At 49.8% G+C, this 20,889-nt stretch overlaps 1 protein-coding gene across 1 annotated transcript in view; it reads left to right on the top strand.

The window, feature by feature from the left end:
• Window positions 1-1,427: 1,427 nt before the first annotated feature.
• MYO1H (myosin IH) overlaps window positions 1,428-20,889 on the top strand; it is a 35,253-nt gene continuing 15,791 nt past the window's right edge. The window contains exons 1-15 of the mRNA XM_045844178.1: window positions 1,428-1,586; window positions 2,275-2,390; window positions 3,694-3,892; window positions 5,108-5,188; window positions 7,670-7,849; window positions 10,275-10,373; window positions 11,386-11,499; window positions 11,804-11,875; window positions 12,727-12,846; window positions 14,176-14,243; window positions 15,048-15,153; window positions 15,453-15,533; window positions 17,541-17,632; window positions 19,162-19,256; window positions 20,698-20,744. Of these exons, the coding sequence (XP_045700134.1) occupies window positions 1,461-1,586; window positions 2,275-2,390; window positions 3,694-3,892; window positions 5,108-5,188; window positions 7,670-7,849; window positions 10,275-10,373; window positions 11,386-11,499; window positions 11,804-11,875; window positions 12,727-12,846; window positions 14,176-14,243; window positions 15,048-15,153; window positions 15,453-15,533; window positions 17,541-17,632; window positions 19,162-19,256; window positions 20,698-20,744 (1,596 nt within the window). The 5' untranslated portion in view covers window positions 1,428-1,460. The remainder of the gene's footprint in view (window positions 1,587-2,274; window positions 2,391-3,693; window positions 3,893-5,107; window positions 5,189-7,669; window positions 7,850-10,274; window positions 10,374-11,385; window positions 11,500-11,803; window positions 11,876-12,726; window positions 12,847-14,175; window positions 14,244-15,047; window positions 15,154-15,452; window positions 15,534-17,540; window positions 17,633-19,161; window positions 19,257-20,697; window positions 20,745-20,889) is intronic.

Consider the following 20,889-nt stretch of genomic DNA (forward strand, 5'->3'; position numbering starts at 1 on the left):
TATGTGCTTCTTGGCCATCTGTCTGTCTTCCTTTGTGAACTAGTCAAGTTTTTTGTCCAATTTTTTAAATTGATTTTGGCTTTTCATTATTGAGCTGAAGGAGTGTTTCATTCTGGACACAAATCCTCTGCAGGTATATATTTTGTGAATATTTTCTGCCAGCCTGTGGTTTGCCTGTTGGTTTTTTTTTAAAACAGTGTCTTTTGATAAGAAATTATATATTTGATGAAGTCTAATTTTTTTATAGTTTCTTCCTATGTTCTAAGAAAACTTTGCCTTCCTCTGGGTGCAAAGATATTTTGCCCTGTTTTCTCCTAATAGTTTTATACAGATTTTGCACTTGCATTCAGTTCTGAGATCCAACTCAAGTTAATATATATTAACTATACATAAAATATAAATTTATGTGTTGTGCAACTGCTATATGTTATATATTCAATATATATTATGTGTATAGTGGGAAGTAGGGGTTGAAATGAGGGTTTTTTTCCTTATGGCTATCTACTTGTGCTTGCACTATTGGTTGGAAAGATTTTCCTTTTCTGCACTGAATTGTTTTGACAATTGTCAGTTGTCAAAACATCAATTGACACACACTCTTGGTTACCTGAAGTGAAGGGGTGGGAGTCTTCTAACCTTGCTTTTCCTTTTCAAGGTCATTTCAGCTATTCTAGAACCTTCGCATATCTGCATGTGCCAACCGTTCCTTTGTCCCCTTTCAAACCCAGATCCGCCCTTCAGTCCCTCTGTGGTGATGAAGCCCCCACCCGAAGCCTTTCTCCCTGGTGTGAGAAGTGTCAGCAGAGGGCGCTGGAGGGACATTGCAGCAGCAGGAGCTCTCTCTTCTTGGCTCCCTTTGCTAATGTTTTGCTTTTCCTTGCTTTTCAGCCGCACACACAGTGGTGGGTGGGTGGGACATGCACTAACTGTGGTCCCAGAGCATAGCGCCCCTCGGAGACCTCATGGCTGTGACCAGACATTGGTGACTACCTTGCTGCAGTCCTCCCAAAACAGACATCGCACATGCCAGAGCTCTTGCTGTGGCTGTGACCCTGCTCTGTCTGCACAAGCTCCAGCCTCCAGCCTCCAGCCTCTGGTGGCCTGAGTCCTGGACAGTGGTTTTCCAGGGTCTTCCCAGCTCCAACAGTGCAGCGCCAGGTCTCCTGCCCAGCAGTGACCTGACCCCGTTTGCTCGCCTGTGTCCGGGAGAGTTGTTCTGCGTGGTGACCATAGACCAGCTCTTTCCCTGGTATCCTCTTTCCCTTGAGATCCTCTGCCATCCAGCAGGCTCTTAGTGAAGATAGCATAACGCCATCTTGGCTCTCTACCATCCCCCGGGCTTAGCATCTTGCTATTTCCACATGAGATGTGCAAAAAAAAAGCCAGAATAAACGAGCTGCCGAGGCCCGTTCTGTTTCCTGCAGAAAGAAGAAGTGCGGCGGAGGCACATCCGTCTGCACATGGAAGGCGCGCTGACCGCCCGCGACAAGGTCGGGGTGCAGGACTTCGTGCTGTTGGACGCGTACACCAGCGAGGCTGCCTTTCTGGACAATCTTCGCAAGCGTTTCAGAGAGAACCTCATCTATGTAACGTAACCCCTTCCTCGGTGTTCTCCTCCGGGGGCGGTTCCCTCCCTGCCTTCACAGCTTCGGCGTCTGCGAAGAGCATCACTCTGTTAGGTTAGCCAGCGGAAGGAGGCCTCTCGGGGCCACTGCCCGCTGGGCTTTGACCCATGTGGGTTGAGCCTTCATGGCGGCCGGTGACAGAAACCCAAATGAGGCTGGTCGCAGCACCAAAAAAGTGTCTGTCGACCTATGTGACTTTAAGGTCTGTGGCTAGATCTAGGGTCTGGGGCCATGTCTTGACCCAGTCACCTCTCACCGGTTTCCTTTCTCCCCTCCATCACCAGTTTCCATAGCAGCCAGCCTGCCACGCCCTTCCTGCCGACTTTTTCAAGGCTTTGTTCCTCGCCCCTCAGGTCTTAGCTCGGAGGTCAGCTCCTGAAAGAAGGCTTGGCTTCCCTTAGCCCACTAGCTGAGTGGCCTTCCTTAGTCGTTCCCTCTCTGATTACCCTGCTTACATCTTTCTTATTTATTCCTAATTGAAACAGCCTAGATCCCTTGGTGGCTTATGCACCCCTCCCCAAGTGTCTCATTCATCGTGTTATGTCACCAAAACCGAATGAACGCGTGGGGGTCCTAGCACGTGACGGTCTCTTTCTGTGGCCGCGCGCACTGCGGGGCTCCTCACTGGTGCTTTGGCCCGTTCCCCTAGACTTACATTGGCACCCTGCTTGTGTCTGTGAATCCGTACCAGGAGCTCGGCATCTACACCCTGAGCCAGATGAAACTTTATCAAGGGGTCAATTTCTTTGAACTGCCACCTCATGTGTAAGTAGCACCCATCGGGTCACCAACAGGGGTGTTTTCCGGTTTCTTTCCTTCATCTCCTTTTCCCCCTCCCTCTCTCCTTTATTCACACCTACCCACCCACCCACACATTCACTCATCCGTCTGTCCTTCTATCCATTCACCCCCTCATCCATGCACACATCCGTTCATCCATGAATCCACCCATCCATTCATTCAACCAACTACATAACCACCTATCCATCCGTCCAGACCCTGGATGCATACTCATGAGGTTCCCTATCTCACTGAAACTGCTGCTGCCTTGTAAAATAAGTCTTCCATGCCTTGCAAAATAAGTCTCTGAACACAGTAGAAAACGATAGCAAATCCTTGTCGAATCTCAGCTGAGATGTGATGAGAGGCGGAATCTGTTGAAACGGCTGAGAAGTCTATGAGTGGCTAGAGAGGCGCCTTCTCTGCAAAGTGGGCTGATGCTGCCGCATCCCCCTGGTGCCTGGTGTCGCGGCAGCTAAGGAGAAGCCCCGTTGGGAGGAGCTTACCAAGGCTGCAGATCCATTAAGAAAAGCCATTTCCTGTGTGATTTGGGCTTTGCTAAACTTCCTTTTCTCCTCCCTCGTTGATTTCTGGGCTGATATTTATGTTCTCCCTCTATTTGTCTGGGTGACTCATCTCTTCACCTCCCAAGGCATTTATAAACTTTTCTGTGTCACGGCCACCGAAGATCTCTGAAACAGTTAGCTTGCAAAGTCAGCCACAAGCGAAGCTCATAAACTTGGGAGACCTTTATGCTTTGGTTTCTGCCCTTGGAGATAAATCCCTTAGGAGTTTTAGCTGTTGTCCTAAAGATATCACCGAGGTTTTAAAATCTTTTTTGATTTCCTGTCTCTATACTTCTAATTCCCTAGGTTTTGAGAAACGTGAGGTTGACCTTACTGTATCTGTTGAATTATTTAACATTTAGACAAGATGTTATTTCCATCTACAACTAGTAATTTAATATCTGGCTTAATTTAGAAGAAATGTTGATAGGTTTTAAAAAATAAGTTTGTTAGATTAAAAAATTATTTCTGTGACTGCTCCAGCTCTTCACCTGATCTCATGCACTACTTGAGCTTTGCTGCCTCGTGCATGTTAAGTGTGATCCGTGGCCAGGTCGTGGCGGGATTTGAGCTCCGTCTGAGCTCGCTGTCCTTGCACTACAGTCTGCACGTGGCTTCCTGGAGCCAGGGGGCTTTGTCCTTCTGTCCTTGTGAGTGGCGAGCCAAGGGCAGGAGCGTCACGGCCGCTCCCCACCGCCACTCTTTCCGTTCCGCTTCTCCAGCTATGCCATAGCCGACAATGCTTACCGCATGATGTGCTCGGAGCTAACCAACCACCTCATCCTCATTTCTGGAGAGAGCGGGGCGGGGAAGACGGAGGCCTCCAAGAAGATTCTGCAGTACTTTGCCATGACCTGCCCAATGACGGACTCCCTGGAAGTAGTCCGGGACAGACTGCTGCTCTCCAACCCGGTGCTGGAGGTGAGCAACCTTTCAGGGCCTGCGGTGTAGGGGGGTGGGGAAGTTGCCGGAAGGTCGCTAAGTAAGGAGAGTCCCCTGTTTGGGCAGGCCAGTCACTCACTGTCTGGGGATTCAGAAGAGGGGTCTCTGGGGTAGCATTGCGACTAAGGGCATGACCTTGAAGTCCAGCAGGCGTGATGATAGTCCCAGGCCGCCACGCACCAGCAGGCTCCAGCAGGCCACTTCCCATCCCGGGGCCTGTTTTTCCGCTCTGTGGACTGGGTCTGCTCATGCGCCTGCCTCCTAGCAGGCCTTGAGGATTGAACAGGACGAGTGCATTGAAAGCACACGACACAACTCGGAAGCACTGAAATAATGCTCGATTATTTGTTCATGTTTTTATTATTAATTAAAATCATTTGGGTGGTTATTTCTACTGCTGCAATTCACCGACTTGCTGGATAATTTTGAACAAGTTATTTTCTCCCGTGGTTTTGTTGTCCTTTGTATAAAAGACGTTTAGGTGGAAGGGATTTCTCAGGGGACCTTTGGGCTGAATGGTTGGTTTATCTCTGTGGTATAAGAAGAAGGGGCCTGGTGAGGGGGCCGCCAGCTCTGCCTTCGAGAGCAGCAGGGAGGGGCCGAGGGCCCCCTATACCCCTCCCTAGGCCCTGTCTAATCTCCTTCTGGACTGGATTCCGGGGAGAAGATATTTCCCCTTTTTTTCTTTGGGTCCAACCCTAGCAAGTTGGCAGCAAATTCTCTGTAGTTAGGGATTTCTTCTTAGAAGATAAAGCACAGCTTTCATCCCTGGCTCTCCCCCCACCTCCCGGCAGTTTTTTCTTTCTTTTTTTTTTTTAATTTTTTTAAGGTTTCATCTACTCATTCTTTTTTTAAAGATTTTTATTTATTTTTAGAGAGGGAAGGGAGGGAGAAAAGAGAGGGAGAGAGAAACATCAATGTGCGGTTGCTGGGGGTCATGGCCTGCAACCCAGGCATGTGCCCTGACTGGGAATCAAACCTATGACTCTTTGGTTCGAAGCCCGCACTCAATCCACTGAGCTACACCAGCCTGGGTGTTCTTTTTTTAAAAAATAATATGCATGTCATTTGGGGTCAGGACTACAGTGAGTTTAAATGACAGTGAGTGACAGTTTGGTTGGACTACAGTGAGTTTAAATGACAGTGAGTGACAGTTTGGTTCAGCCCCTCCCCATCTCCACTTTGCATTCCTAGGCTTTTGGAAATGCCAAAACGCTCCGGAATGACAACTCCAGCCGATTTGGGAAATACATGGACATACAGTTTGACTTTAAGGTACACTAAGCTCCTCTTACGGGTTGGTGGGCACCTCTTCCCTTACCAGCGACGGACGCCCAATCCAGGTCACCCTCAGGGAGGAAAGGCATTTATTGGCTCAGATAGCTGAGAGCTCCAGGATCAGTCTTCATTTTAGGAAATGCAAAGAAAGACCACAGTGAAATACCATTTTGTACCTCCTAGACGGGTAGAAATTAGGAAGTCTGAGAATCCCAGGTGTTGGCAAAAATGTGGGTCCTTAGGAACTCTCACACATAGCCGGCTGGGGGTACGTCGGTGCAACCCACTTGGAAAACAATATCCAGGGCGGGGCAAAAGGAGGTTTGCAGTTGTTCGTATGGATAGCAGTACAATAATTAATAAGTAACAATGCGAGAGCAAACTCGGTTTTGCAAACCTCACAGCTGCAAACCTCCTTCTGCCCCACCCCCCCACCCCGCCCTGTATCATCTTGTGAAGTTGAAGTCGCACAATCTAAGGTGGAAACACTCCACCCCTGGAACTAGTCCCACAGACCTGTGAGTGCGCCCACAGCAGTACTGTCCCTGATGGCAGTGGAGACGCTCCACCTCTGAGGCTAGTCCCGCAGACCTGGGAGCGCGCCCACAGCAGTACTGTCCCTGGCGGCAAAAGCACTGGAAACAACCAACACCGCCGGCGAGGACTGAATGTCTGTCGACGGGAGAGTAGCTCATTAAATTGTGGGGTGTTCCTGCAAGGAGGGGTTGTGGGGGCGTGGGAGCGAGGGAGCGAATGACCGACAGCTGCACGTGGACCAGTCTTGGGACCGAGTGTCAGGGTGAGGCCGTTTCTTACGGAGCTCGAAAGCGTTCCGAGTGAGCCAGACGCTGTTCAGGCAACGGCTGCCGAGCTTTTCGGACACGGCCGGAGAGTCGGCTGCTGTTGTGACAGGACAGTGGCCAGAGACAACAGGTCCTGGCTGAGTGTGGCCGTGGTTCGCCCAGACTTAAATGGGGCTAATGCAGCTCTGGAGGACGTGTAATTCCACGGGACAACGTGACGCTCGGCCTGGAGAACAGGACCCGGCTGAGCTCTGAGTGTAGCGATGGGGACTGGCTGGCTTTGGGGTTTCCAGAGCCCGGTGCTGAGACTTTGGAAAAAATCGCTGTGTACATTTTTAACCTCTACGTTGAAATTTAGCACACGTCCTGGAAAGGACACATGACTACAGCTCAGTGAACGTTCACCCACGTCTCCACCTGTGTAACCGCCACTCAGGTCAAGATATAAAAATGTCGAGCGCCCAGAGGTTTCTCTCGCCCTTCTCTGACAGTGCACGCCCCCCTTCCCAGAGGCGACTGCTGTTCTGACTTCTGCAGTCCCACTGATTTTGCTGGTTCTTGGGCTTCACAAACACGGAATCAGACAGTCCGTCCTGTCTGCGGAGTTCATTCATGTGGCTGCACGTGGCGGAAGTTCACTTTTGACTGTATGGCTTTGTCACCATTTAGCTGTCCTCCTGTCAACGGAGCTTTGAGTTGTTTCCAGGTCGGGGCCGCTGCAAACAGGACATCCTTGCGCACGTCTTTCTTGGATGCGGGCATGCATTTGTGTTGGGCACACGCCTGCAGGGGCATTGCCGGGCTCCTGCCAGCGATGCTACAATAATTAATGATGGGCCCAGTTGCTCTGCACCTTTGCCACCGTTTGGTATGTTGGTCCTCCCTGCCACAGGCATTCTGGTGGAGGACAGTGCTCACTGTGATTTAAGTTCATCTTCCTGATGATCGATGAAGCTTTGGTAATTGGTATGTCAGTCCTTGCAATTTTGGGTATAGTGCTTTTCTCACTGTGATTTAAGTTTGTGTCTTCCAATTATTCATGAAATTTTGGTCATTGTTGAAGTCTTTTGCCCATGTTCAATTGGGCTGTTTTTTTTTTCCTCACTGATTTGCGAGAGTTCTGTATACATTCTGGAACAAATCCTCTGAGGGATGTGGTATTAAGAATGATAATTAAGACAGTGTGGTATCGGCACAAGGGCATACAAACAGGCCGATGGACCAGAACGGAGCCCAGAAAGACCCCCACGTACAGGTCACCTGACTGACGACAGAAGCACCGCACTGGCTCAGCAGGGACAGGACTGTCTCTCTAGCAGATGGTGCCAATCAACTGGAAACTCAAGTGGATAAAAAGACCTTCGACCCCCTACCTCACTTAGGACACAAAAATTAAATAGTAATCAGTTAAAGTCCTAAACATGAGCGGTAAAACAATCACGCTTCTACACAAAAACATAGAAAACATCTTCATGACCTTGGGGCAAAGATCTTTCTAAACAGAGCCTAGAAACAAACAAGCAAGCAAACAAACAAACAAACAAACAAACAAACAAACACTGCCCCCAAGAGGTTGACAGGCCCGACATCCCTCAGCATTTCCGTTCCCCGGAAACAGCAGTAGGCGAGGGCTTGGTTATTGCCGCGTTGCCCATTGTTCTGTCCTGTTTTGAAGGGCATCCCCGTAGGCGGGCACATCATCAGTTACTTGATAGAAAAGTCGCGAGTCGTCCATCAGAACCAGGGGGAGCGGAATTTCCACATCTTCTACCAGCTCCTGGAAGGTGGCGGAGAGGAGCTCCTCGCTTACCTGGGGCTGGAGCGAGACCCCCAGCTGTACAAATACCTCTCACAGGTTGGAGGGGCCAGCCCCCGGCCTGGGTGGCCCCGGGGAGGGGAGTGGGGGGGTCTGCGGGGCCTCTGCGGGGGGGCCTGAGGGCTTTGTCAGCCCACTCGGGAGGCCGTGCTGCCCACCGGGGTCCCGACACCTCTCAAAACCTCCTCCTGTGCCTGGCAGGTGTCGTCTCGGCAAATTCTCCAGCATCTGGACGAGTGGTTCTCAGCCCCGGCTGCGATTAGAACTGCCCAAGGAGCTTTTTTAAAAAAATGTTTTTTAATCTTCACCCAAGGGTGATATATTTGATTTTTAGAGAGAGAGAGAGGTGAAGGGGGGCGGAGAGAGAGAGACAGACATCCATCGACGTGAGAAAGAAACATTGGTTGGATGCCTCCCCCACGCGCCCCCACTGGGACCAAACCAGCAACCTTACGGTGCTCAGGGTGATGCTCCCGCCAGTGGAGCCGCCCCGGCAGGGCACCCAAGGAGCTTTCTAAATGCCTGGGTTCTGCTCCTCTGAGATTCGGATGTAATTGGTCTGGGGTGGGAGCTGGCCATCAGGGCTGTATTCAACACTGCCCTGTGGTTACAGATGCGATTAGACGAATCCCCTGTGAGTCTCACGCTCAGCCAGGTGAGCGCTGCTGGTCTAGGCGAGGCGGAGACTTGCTGACAGTCGGTGTCCCCGGCTGAGGCTACTACATTGTCCGCCTCCAAATCTAGCGTGGAAACGACTTCTCGCGCCTTCCTGCCTTCCATTCTGAGATCTGTTAGCTGCAGAATGTACACGCACCCTTAAAAAAAAAAACCACTTCAGGCCACTCCTATAAGCAATCCTGAGATCTAGTGTTACAAAACTGACTCACAGTTTAACTTCCCATCACTGATTTTTTTTTCTTTTCGGCCAGCTCTAGGACGCCTGAATGCCCAGAATGCATAGCACCTGTCAGCATTTGATGTCACTAGCACCTTTTTGCCCCAAGATTTTTGAATCTTTGTCTTCTTACAGGGCCCGGCTTTGACCGGAGGAGGTCACCTGGCAGGAGGCATAGAGGGATGTCACTTGAGAAAGGAAACACGGTCTTATAAAATGAATCTCCAAAACCAGCAACATATCACAGTAAATCACGGAGGAAAGGATGATAGAGATTTGTCTGGAAAAATAAACCTACATAATAAGGATAAAAGAATGTTACGATCTTTTTAACAAGCTTTGCACTAATTCTTAGGACAAGGAATAAATTAAACAGTTATATTTTTCTTTTTGAGCACCTAATTTTCCCAACAAAGCTGCGTGATGGCATCACGTTCAGCTTTGCATAGCGTGATCAAAGAAGATCAATTTCTAAACATATGTAAAGGTTTCATTCATTTTCCTGAGGGTTTCTCCCAACCTTCCATAACCCAGTCATTCCCTCTGGGAGTGCGGAGTCACGGCTTTATCCTTGTAAATTTGTTCTGACCAGGTTAGTTCAGCCAGCCCCTCACACCACAGCGGCTTTGACGATTCCAGAGTTTGCATTATTTTGATTCATTTCACGACCTCTGTAACTTTGGCAAGCTCTGTGGCTTTACTTTGTTGTGCATTCGCATTGCTCCCAAACCGCCAGGTGCACTCGAAGGGCTGACTCCACAGGCCCAGGGCCTTGGGGGCAGGGGTCGGAGCAGAGGCTGCTGGGTGTGTGGGAAGGGATATTGGGGGCGGGGGGAGTGCTGTAAATTTCACACTAGCCAGTTCCCTTTGCAAGAAGGAAATCGTGTAAGCAAATGAATCTTCAGAGAACCAGGAAACAAAGAATACCCGGTTCTCCAAAACCAAAATAATCAAGAAACCCTCACCTAGAATGTTTTCTCTTTAAAAATTGTGACGTTGGTTGATCTGATACTTATTTAAAAGACCACTTCTAGGGTTAGTGGGTGAGGTCTCGTCACACTTCCGCTGTGATCATCTTCACACAGCCTGTGTTTCTCTCCAAACGCCAAACTCTCCTTGAGTGACAGTCCCCTCGCATCGAGTTTTGGCTGGTGGTTGCTAAGTGCGTCCAGATTGTTTTCGGAATTCAAACTCATTTCCCCCCTGTGTTTCAGCAGATACTCATTGAAATGTGTCTTCAATTTTTTAAAATAAAAATGTCAAGAAAATCTTTTTAGAAATATACAACAAGATATACCACTAATATGTAATTTCACAAGTTTTCCCGGAGCAAAGCTTTTTAAATAAACTTCCAAATAAATTTGAATAAAGCGACAGTTGGCAAATCATCCTACGCCAGATGATCAGAGTAAAATATATTTTTTCACCATTCAGAACATTATATAGAACTGGCTCTTGCATGTTCATGGAGAAAATTTCCATTCCTAGTCCATTTCCATCTAGGACTAGGTATTCCCGTGACTCACTGTCCTGACAGCAGCGCCAATAGCAACCAGTTTTTGTCGACAGGGTCACGGTGCCAACGAGTCATCCATTAATGACAAGAACGACTGGCACACGGTCTCCAATGCCTTTTCTGTCATCGATTTCACGGAAGATGACCTGGAGGTACGGGCCCTGGTGAGGTCTGGGGTTGAGTGGACAATCCTGTTTTGTTTCATTGTGTTCAAGGAACTCATTCATTTGAGGAAGGGGAGGGGAGGGAGAAAGAGAGGGAGAGAAACGCCAGTTGGTTTCCTTTCGTGTGTGTGCCGACTGGGGACCGAACCTGCAACCTAGGCCTGTGCCGCAACCCTTGAAACCCTTGAAACGCTTCGGTTTGCGGCACAGTGCCTGACCAACGTCTGGGCTGATCCTGGTTTCTCGGGGATTGCGTGGTGGAGTTGCTAGATTCAGCTGACAACAATGCAGGATGCCTAGTTATGTTTTCATTTCAAATAAGCAATGACTGATTTTTTTTTTTTTTAGTATAAGTCTATCCCGACATGGCACGGGACCGATTTCCACTAAAACATTCCTTGTCGCTCATTTGAAATTCAAATGTTAACTGGGTGCTCTGCGTTCTTCTGGCAGCCCTAAGGTTTCCCGGCGTGTGTGAAAGGGGAAGGTGGTTTCCGCTTCCCCTCGAGTCCAATCTCCCAGAATCTTGTAGATAATGGAGTCTCACAGAATTATTTACTCTTCTATTTTGAAACCAACTGGAACAAATTGTAGGATGTGCAAACATTGTTTTTACATCTTTTGGTCTTTTTATTAACTATTGATCGTTCTAGGACAATATGATTCACTCATACACACACACACACACACACACACACAGCTGGGACCATGGCGTTTGAACATTAAATGGTTCATTGGGTGGGGGGCAATATAAAAATAAGAGTGTCTGTGCGGGAGATTGAGTGAGACGCCTCCCTCCCTCCCCCGCCCTCCACTGAGGCTCTTTCCCGCCCCAGCCCCAGTATCTGAAGTGGATGAGAGAAATTTGGGTCTGTGAGCTCGGGGCTGGAAGTGGGGGGCGGTTTTCCCTCGGGTGTCCCTCCCGCCCCCAATGACACGTATCAACCAGGCGGCTGCCGTCTTCTCTCCCTGTCCCTCTCACCACTTCCCGCATTCCTAGAATCTCTTTGGAATCATTGCCAGCATCCTACACCTGGGCAACATTTGTTTTAGAGAGAACCACCGAGGCTGCGCGACCATACCCGTCATCCACGAGATCAAGTGGATCGCCAAGGTGATGTTCACTCTCGGAGGCGGCGGGGGTCGGGGGACAGCGGGGAGCCAGACAGCTGGACGCTCATCGTCCCCAAAGGACACGGCTGGCACCATGTTCTTCCCGGTTAGGAGAGGTAATGAGTGTAGGGGTAGCAGAGTGTGGGGAAAAGCCAGTTGGTTGAAAGAACTAAGGTGGTCTGTTTTGTATTAAAGCACAATTATCCGTCAGGGTGGATGACCCTGAGCTTGGAAACTCCACGAGCTCTTCAGAAGCTAGTGGCGAAAATCAGGTCACTGAATGGCATTTTGTTTTTTTCATGCAGCTCCTGGGGGTCCAGCCATCAGCCCTTCTGGAAGGTCTCACCCATAGAAAGATCGAAGCCCAAACTGAGGAGGTAACAATGGCTCTGGGTGGGAATGCACCTGTCGTCCCCTCTGCTGCTGCCAGCAGGACGGTGGCCCTGGGGCGGGCAGATCCCTGGACACTGCCCACCTGGTTCCGCACAGCCCAGCTCCTGGCAGTGTCTCCTGTCTTAGTTAGCTTCCTCTTCGCCCCACATCGCACCATCACTCGCTCTCCCTGCCTCCCAGTCGCCAGGCCTTCCCTCCACAGCGTCTTTGCGTGCACTATTCCCTCTGCTGGAACACTCTTCCCTATGTTTCATCTGGTCGGCTCCTTGTCCCTCAGTTCCCAGGGCCATTTCCTGAAGGAGCCTTCGCTGTTTACCTCCCCTTCCCCCACAGCATCATCTGTATCTTGTGTCTTCTTACAGTACTTGTCTCTCTCAGCTTAAGGACAGCATGACTCCTTTGTGTGGCTCATTGAATGCCTCACCACCGCCCCACATGTGAGCCCAGCTCACAAAGGTTGGAACTGTTTTGTCTCTCTTTTTTTTTTTAGATTGAGAGAGAGAGAGAGAAACATTAATTTGTTGTTCTACTTATTTATGCATTCATTGTTTGCTTGTATGTGCCCTGACCAGGGATTGAACTCACAACCTTGTCCTGTAGGGACAATGATCTAACCAACTGAGCTACCCGGCCAGGGCAGAACCGTTTGTCTTGGTCGTGGTTGTGTCTCATTAGCTCAGCACGGTGGCTGGCAGTCAACAAATAGCAACTCTGTGCACAGGTGACGGGGGAAGGTGGCATCTTCCCTGGGGGTCGTCATTACAGGGTAATTTGAAAACTCAGGGGACATTTTTTTTTAAAACCTCTGTAATGACGCACCTGTTGTTGTTTCCAGGTGATGTGTCCACTGACGCTAGAGCTCTCTGTGTACGCTAGAGACGCAATGGCGAAGGCCGTGTACGGGCGCACGTTCACGTGGCTGGTCAACAAAATCAATTCCTCCTTAGCGAGCAAGGTCAGCCCACACGTGTCGGATGACTTGCCCTCACTAACGTGGTCATGCTTTATAACTTACAGTGTTACCGAAACAGGTCGTGAGAATTGACCTTGCGCTCCTGATGGGTAGGCTCACAAAAATGCCTGCTGAATGCGGCTTCCAGTGTGCCCCAAAGCATTCGAAGCACGCCAGCTGGCTTTAAGTATACACAGAAACTCTTAATTGTCAACCGTAGTGTCTTTAACACGTGTCAGACAAAATAGGACTCCGAGGAAGTCACGCTGCAGGCACACTTCCTTTTGAAGTGGAAGTATTTACATAAAAAGGGAATTGACTGAAACCTAGACGTTGAAGAAACGGTGCGAGGGCCGAAGTGACGTGGGTGTGGCTAAACTCAGGAGGTCGGCGTGCCAAGGGCAGGTGTGGGAGACGTCCGCTCAGCACAGGCGTCCTTGGAAACCCTGCGGGTTCGATTCTAGCCCGCCGCGGCGAAGCGGGGCAAGTCGTAACCTTTTCATAGGTGGAGGGTCTTCCCTTCGGTGTGTAAAAACACAACGTCTATGAAGCGTAATCCTGAGCACAGTAACGGGAAGCGTGCCCGTACACCCTACATAAGGTCCAATGGTGCCCTTTTTATTTATTTATTTATTTATTTATTTATTTATTTATTTTTAAAGAGAGAATCTTTTTTTTAAGATTTTATTTATTTATTTTTGGGGAGGGGAGGGAGGGAGAAAGAGAGAGAGAGAGAGAGAGAGAGAGAGAAACATCAATGTGCAGTTGCTGGGGGCTGTGGCCTGCAACCCATGAATGTACCCTGCCTGGGAATTGAACCTGCAACACTTTGGTTCTCAGCCCGCGCTCAATCCACTGAGCTACACCAGCCAGGGCTAGGTATCCCTTTTTAAAATCAGGCATATGCTCTCTTAAACATCCATCCTCTCCTGACAGCGCTTGGCCCTTTGTTTAAAATGATATCTGTGCCATCTGTCTTCTCTGCTGGCTAGACCTCCCCTGGGCTGGCTGGCTGGCTGTGGGGTCCCTCCCTGCCTGCCTCCGCACTTTTCTTTCTCCCTTCCAGGTGGGGTGTGGGCTTGAGGGGCCGAGGCGGGTTAAGCGAGGGAGCGAGGCGGTAGGGGAAGGTCATTCTGCTCGGGTGGTGGGTGTGGAAGCTGGATGGGAGCGGTCTGGGGAGATCGTTTCCACCCTAAGGTTCTTCCGTGAACCCTGGTTGGAGAAAGGAGGCGTGACATTTATAGCCAAGGCCCAGCTCGGGGGCAGCCCCCAGGTTTTGAGTGTCTCCAAGTAAGAGAGCTGACGATGGACCGAGTGTGTTGTTTTGACTAGGAGTTCACCAAGAAAACCGTGATCGGACTGGTGGACATCTATGGGTTTGAAGTCTTCGACAAGAATGGGTGAGGCCCCCTGTTCCTCCTCAAGACCCGAGTCTGGTGCAAAGCATCTCAAACCATATCGGAGTTGATTTCCCCATTCCTAGGAAGCCTCCAGATTGGCACAGGTTGTTGTAGAAGTCGAGTAACCATAAAAAAAGGCAAACGTCTTTGAGCTTGACTCTTGTGATCTATTTAGTAACTTAGTTGCTTCATAAAGGTTTTGGTTCTTCTGTGTTAAAAAGCATCTTTAAAAATTAGCAAATGCGATAGAACTGAAAGCCACAAGTAATACAAACAAATGGACAAACCTATTGACACGGACAACAGGGTGGGGGTTACCAGAGGGGGTGGGGGGCCAGGGAAGATGAAGAAGGCAAAGGGAGCAAACGTATGGTGACGTGGGGGGGACCAGACTTCTGGGGGGGGCACCCAGTGCAACACACAGATGGCGTGTGTAGACCTGTACTCGTGAAACTCAGTTAGTAAACAATGTTACACCAAAAAATTGAATTAAAAAATAAATACAACTTTTAACAATTTGAAAGAGATTTTACATATCTATTTTAGAGAGAGGGGAAGGGAGGGAGAAAGAAAGGGAGAGAAACATCAGTCAGTGGCCTCTCCCATGCCCCCCGCCCGGCCCGCACCCCAGGTCCGTGTCCCCACCGAGAACCAAACTGGCGACCTTTCAGTTGGCAGGCCAGCGCTCACCCCACCGAGTCACACCAGCCAGGGCATTTAAAAAAAAAAAGTAAATAGAATTTTTTTTTTTAAAAATTGGTCTACTTGCATAGCTTTAGTTATTTAAATCTTTTGCCTCTCTAGGTTTGAACAGTTTTGCATAAATTACTGCAATGAGAAGCTTCAGCAACTCCTGATCGAGAGCACCCTGAAGGCGGAGCAGGCAGAATATGAAACGGAAGGAATAGAGGTAACATTCTGATGTCTTCTCCTCATTCGACTTCTTAACCCAGTGACAGATCTTTACCTGAGAAATGTGGTTTCATCGCTGGTTTTCTCTGATTAGTACTAAGGGTTGTTTTTCACTCCTTCTCTGCTTATTTCCTGGGAAATTATTTTGATACTCAGGAAGTATTATTTTTTTTGGTAATATTAGAGATGAACATCAGATTTCTGGGGAAAATGTGGGAAAACCCATTTAAAAGAAATGCATGTTCTGTTGTTCCTCTGAATCCTTCCGGGAGACTTCTTCCCTCGTTGTCGTTTTAGTGGGAGCCAATCCAGTACTTCAACAACAAGATCATCTGCGACTTGGTTGAAGAAAGACACAGAGGAATCATTTCTATTCTGGTGAGAACGTTGAACGCTGACCTGCGAGCCCATTCGTACGGTGTTTAGGGCGGTGGCCGAACTTCTCCCACGACCAGAAGGGGCCGAGAGTGGAACCCACTGACGACTGACATGTACAGGCTGAGCCGCTCTGCTGAATTCTTGCTCGGAGCTTTAAGCTGCGCTCTCCCGTCTCCTTTCGATGCAGAGACCTGCGCAATGCAGGCCCCAGGGAGGTGGCGCGGAAAGGCCTCTGCAGGGCGGGCCAGCAACCTGGGGGCCCGTGGGGGCAGGTGTCTGGTGGCAGCTGCGGGGCGGCTGCTTTCATGCTTAGCATCGAGCAGGAAGCCGGAAAACACGAAGGAAGGCTTCATTTTAAAAAAAAATAATCCATTGAATCTGGGCTGAGGCTCCAAGGGGTGGGCCTGTGACCTTGTTTTGGACTATTGGGTCTCCTGAGAACATCTGCATCCTCAAATCCACAATTGTTCCAATTTCCAGATATCAATTTTTAAAACAAATTCTAAAGACCAATGAGAAATGATGTCCTTGCCTTTTCATTCAGGATCACCTACGCCGCTCTTTGCCTCCCTTTAATGAAATACCCGGTGCCCTTCAGCCCCCCATTCCCCACACCTCCACTGCCCAACCTAAGTGCTGTGGGAACCCAGCATGGAGGAGCACAGCGGGGACATTAGTGAGCAGTGACTCTGGTGGCCAGGAGCATGGGCACCACCTGGGTTCAAATCCCAGCCCCTTCGCTTGCTGCCTGTGTAACCTTAGCCAGGTGTCTTAACCTCTCTGAGCTCCAGTGTCATCATCTGGAAATGGGTACAGCGCTTACCTCAGAGAGGGGCTGTCAGGTCACGTTCAGCGTGATACTGTGCGCAGAGGGCTCAGAGCTGTGCCCATTCCGTGGTGAGCACTCCGACCTCATCCACTCGGCAAACGCCTGTCGACTTCTCACTTCGTGCCAGGGTTGCGCCCTGTGCTTTGGGACACAGCAGCGCACAGACGGGATCAGAGCCCCTGCACTGGGGAGGCTGTACATGCTGGCGTGGAGAGGCTGACAGCAGGCAGGCGAATGAGTGGGCAGAATCTGTAGATTGCGCAGTGGCGAGAAAAAGATACGATCGGCTGTTCTGAGGAAGGGGCTCCATCTTAGGTCAGGTGGTCGAGGAGGGCTCATTGAGGAGGTGGCGTGTGAGCAGAGGCCGGAGGAGGTGCGGGCACCTGCCACGTGCACACCCGGGAAGCACGTTCCAGGAAGCGTGCACGGGCGTGAGCTGGTAAATGCACACTCACTGCTCACACGGATTGCCAGTCTAGCCTTTTATGATATTTTTAGTAAAAAAATACTTCTTTGCGTGTGGTTTTCCATAGATCAGACAGCACAGAAATGCTGCTTTGTAAGAGTTGCCTCGCCAGCTTCAACCAGGTTTTTGGTGGTGCTTTTATTGTTTTAATGAAAGCTCCAGGGTCGATTCATCCTTCAGGTTTCAGGTGGTCAATTAAATGTCATCCACGCTGAAGACCCGAAACAGGAAGTAGAAAGGCATAGCTTGAGAAACAGGGAAGGTTAGGCTCAGGGGGTCTTACAGCAGGCTTTCCGTGGAGGCTGCGCCCCAAGTGAAAGGGGACACGCATGTTCTTGGCCAGCAGCGTGGCGTGGAGACGAGCTGAGGCTGAGTGTCCAAGCCAGCTGGGCCTGGGAGCCGGGAGTGTCCTCGGGGGACTTGGGAAATGAGCATGGGGGGGGGGGGGCGGGTGTGTGTGTGTGTGTGTGTGTGTGTGTGTGTGTGTGTGTAGTTTCCAGTCTCTCTGGTTCCACAGTGTCGTTGTCAGGTCCGAGAAGCCGAGCACTGGTGATAGGTTAGCCACGCTACCCTGAGATGTTCGCCTGAACTTGTGTGAGACGACAGACAGTTTGTTAGTCCAGCACGTTCTGCCACAGCTGGTGAGAGCAGTTCACCTTGGACTCGGGGGAGTGTGGGGCTGTGGACCGAGGCTTCTCTTTTCCTTTTGCAGGATGAGGAATGTATTCGTCCTGGCCCTGCTACTGACTTGAGTTTCCTGGAGAAACTGGAAGAGAAGGTGGGGAAGCACGCGCACTTCCAGACGTACGTATCTCATTCGACAGGCTGTCGCGTGGAGGAAGATAAGTGCATGCCCATTTTCTCGGGGGTGGGGGCAGTGTTCCCCAAGAGTGCAGCTCCGTCTTCATCATGGGAATTCCATTATGGTGCACCATATCAGGCATAGCGGGTCCTGAGTACCATCGTTTTGTTGTAAGGCTGATGAGATGCCATAGAACTTGACTCTTGTTTACATCAGTTCGCCGACAGTAAAACTGGTTTTATTATATGTCATTTTGCCGTCATTCCCAGAACCTATTGACTGTGTTAAGCGAGGGCTTACTGTATATGCATACCTTTTGTTAGTAAAAATCACACTCAGATTCCAAGTCAAGTTTAAAAAGGTTTTTGTATCTTGCTTTGTTCACGATCATTTCATTTGGGACCTGTCCACATGCATGTGAAATAGTCTTTTCTTTAAAAAAGATCAGGTACAACCTACACACGCCACTGTGTGTAGATTGGGAGTCCACCGCCTGGCAACCTTTTGTACCTGTGCACACCACACAGATCCAGGCGTAGAGAATTTGCAGCACCCCAGAAAAATCGACCAGAAATTTAACTTCGTTTCTGAGACGAGGAGAGAAGTTAAGAACGTGAACACTCTGGAGTCACGAAGGCCTTGCTTTGAGTCCCAGTTGAGCCATTTATTAGACACTGGACCTCGGGCGAACAACACTCCTGCATCCGTGTTTCCCGTCCTGCGACACGGGGATGCTGGTGCACAGCCCGTGTAAAGTCGGCCTTACTGTGCATTGTGCTGCTGCCACGTGGAATTGTCAATGACGGCGTCAGTGACCTAGTGCAATTCTGACCAGACAGTAAGAATTCGGTAAACGGTAGTGGCTTTCTCAAACCTGCTGTAGAATATCGAAAGGATATATTAATGGAATTGGAGAGGTAAGTGAATCCAGAGTGGAAAAATAAACGGGTGTACTCACACGTGAATGAAATGTGGCCGATGGAATGAACAGTCTCTGACTCCACGTGGTGACGTTGGGGAGGCCACACACGGAAGTCGGAGACACCACTGAGCTGTGTCCACTCGGGAGATGTGTGTGTCAGTGTGCATGTGTAGGCATTTCAAGAGAAAGTCCTTTAAAAAGTATGAATAGCCAGAACCTGGAAAATAGCATCTCATGAGTGTGTTCATCTCTCGACATCATAAAGATGGAAGGGAGTAAGACTCTTTCTTCGCTGACGCCTGGAAAAATGGAAGTCACTCCATCGTAGAAACAAACACGCTTCTGTGGCCTGTGTATGGTTTCCATTCCTCAGTGCCCTTGAGAAGGAAGGGGGACTGTGGACCTTGCTCTCGAGCCGAGATGAGATAGGCAGCAGGGCTCCCTGGCCGCCGCCCCGTGTGGTCAGCGTCCAGCGCTGGCCTGCGGGTGAGGGTCGGGGTCCCACACCCTCCCAGGGACTTCTCTCTCTCTCTGTGCTCTCTCTGCTGGTGTGTTTTGTTGCCATGCAGCAGGAAGGTTCAGCTCGTGTCTGTTTCCATCTCACCGTAGCAGGAAGCTGGCGAGTCCCAGGGGCCGAAAGAGGATTGGCTGGATGGAGTTCCGCCTGTTCCACTATGCGGGGGAGGTCACCTACTGCACCAAAGGTGAGTGTCCCTGGGGCCCAGGTTGCAGCTCTGTGTCCCCCGAAGAAACACTGTACACCCATCTCAAATGTTCCCCAGCCCCCCACATAAGCACGCCATGTGAGAAATCTTCATTTATTTACTGTATATATTACTATATATGTGTGTGTGTATCCACTTCGAGGTAATTCACACATTGTGTATTTCACCCACTCTCAGTGTGCAAGTCAGCAGTTTTTAGTGTATTCACTTTGTAGCGGTGCAGGTGCAGCTACCACCACGGTCAGTTTTAGAACGCCCCATCACTGGCCAAAGAAGCCCTGTGCACAGCAGCGGTCCCCCCTTCCGTAGGCCCTGTCTCCCCGCAGCCCTGGACGGCAGACCAGTCTGTTGTCCTCTGTGTCTCCTTGTGTTTGCCTGTCCTGCACGTTTCACATACACGGGGCCACACAACAGGGCGTCTTTTCTGTCTGGTGTAATTTAACACAGGACAGTGATTTTCAACCCTTTTCATCTCGTGGCACACAGGAGCTAATTATTAAAATTAAAATTTTGACTAGAACTCTTGTATGGTCAGAAATATATTTTTTGCCAATCTGACCACAATCATGTGAATGTACTTAGTGCCCCCGGACTGTGTCCTTAAAAACAGTGAAAGTGGTGTCACGTTATGTGCGTTGTATCCCAGTGAAAGTGTTAGTTTCGGCACCTCCCAGGTGTCGTCTGGGAAGGTTGGATCTGAGACACTTCTGATGCATGTCTTGTCTTTATTTCTGATGCTTGTCTTTTTAAGTTGGTTTGGGCTTGATAAGGATACTTAGCTACTAATTAGATTATTAACTGATTGGGTCTTAAGGGACACACACCAACTCTTAAGTAAATCGGAAGTGGTGTGTGTCTTCCCCTGTGTGAAGGTGCCACTGGTCGCCACCAGCCCCAGCGTCTGGGTGTTGACTTTTCTCGGTGGTGGGGCCGGTCTTCTCGTCCACCTCCGTAGTCTCCCTGGGGGGCCCTTGAAGTTCTGCGCCCCCTCTGTTTTTCGTTGTTCCTGCTCATTACTGCCGGACCAGGGCGCATGTGCAGGACGGTGCGTTCGTGCAGCCCATCGGGACTCAGAGCGGAGCGTGCGTCGTAAGCTCGGCTGCAAACACCCCCGTTCTCCAGTCGTCTCCCCTGGGGACCCCTGGCAGTGCCTAGAGACACATTCGGTCGTCCCCACAGGAGAAGATGCTACTGGCGTCCAGTGGGTAGAGGCCAGGATGTGGCCCGGTGTCCTACGATGTACCAGACGGTCCCACCACAAGGAATTGTTCAGCTTCAAATATCATAATGCCAAGGCTGAGAGCTCTTATCTGATCATAAGACATTCTTTTTAGGATTTCCTTTGGCAATCAGTGAGAATGGAATTGCATTTTGAGGCAAAGCCATTGATTCCAAAAATTTTTTACTCGATATTTTGTAGGATTCTTGGAAAAAAACAATGATATCCTCTACAGACATCTGAAAGAGGTAAGTCTGAAATGTAGCTATACGTGTTTCTGATGGATATGAGCTATCACCTGTGGCCCTGATTTCGGGTCGATTTGCTCATCCTGATTCTCCTCTCCGGGCATTGTGTTGGAACTCCAGCATGCCGTGGCTGGAGCAGACAGTT

The sequence above is a fragment of the Phyllostomus hastatus genome, unplaced genomic scaffold (assembly GCF_019186645.2).
Source record: "Phyllostomus hastatus isolate PE091 unplaced genomic scaffold, TTU_PhHast_1.1 phas_contig_1162, whole genome shotgun sequence".
Lineage (NCBI taxonomy): Eukaryota > Metazoa > Chordata > Mammalia > Chiroptera > Phyllostomidae > Phyllostomus > Phyllostomus hastatus.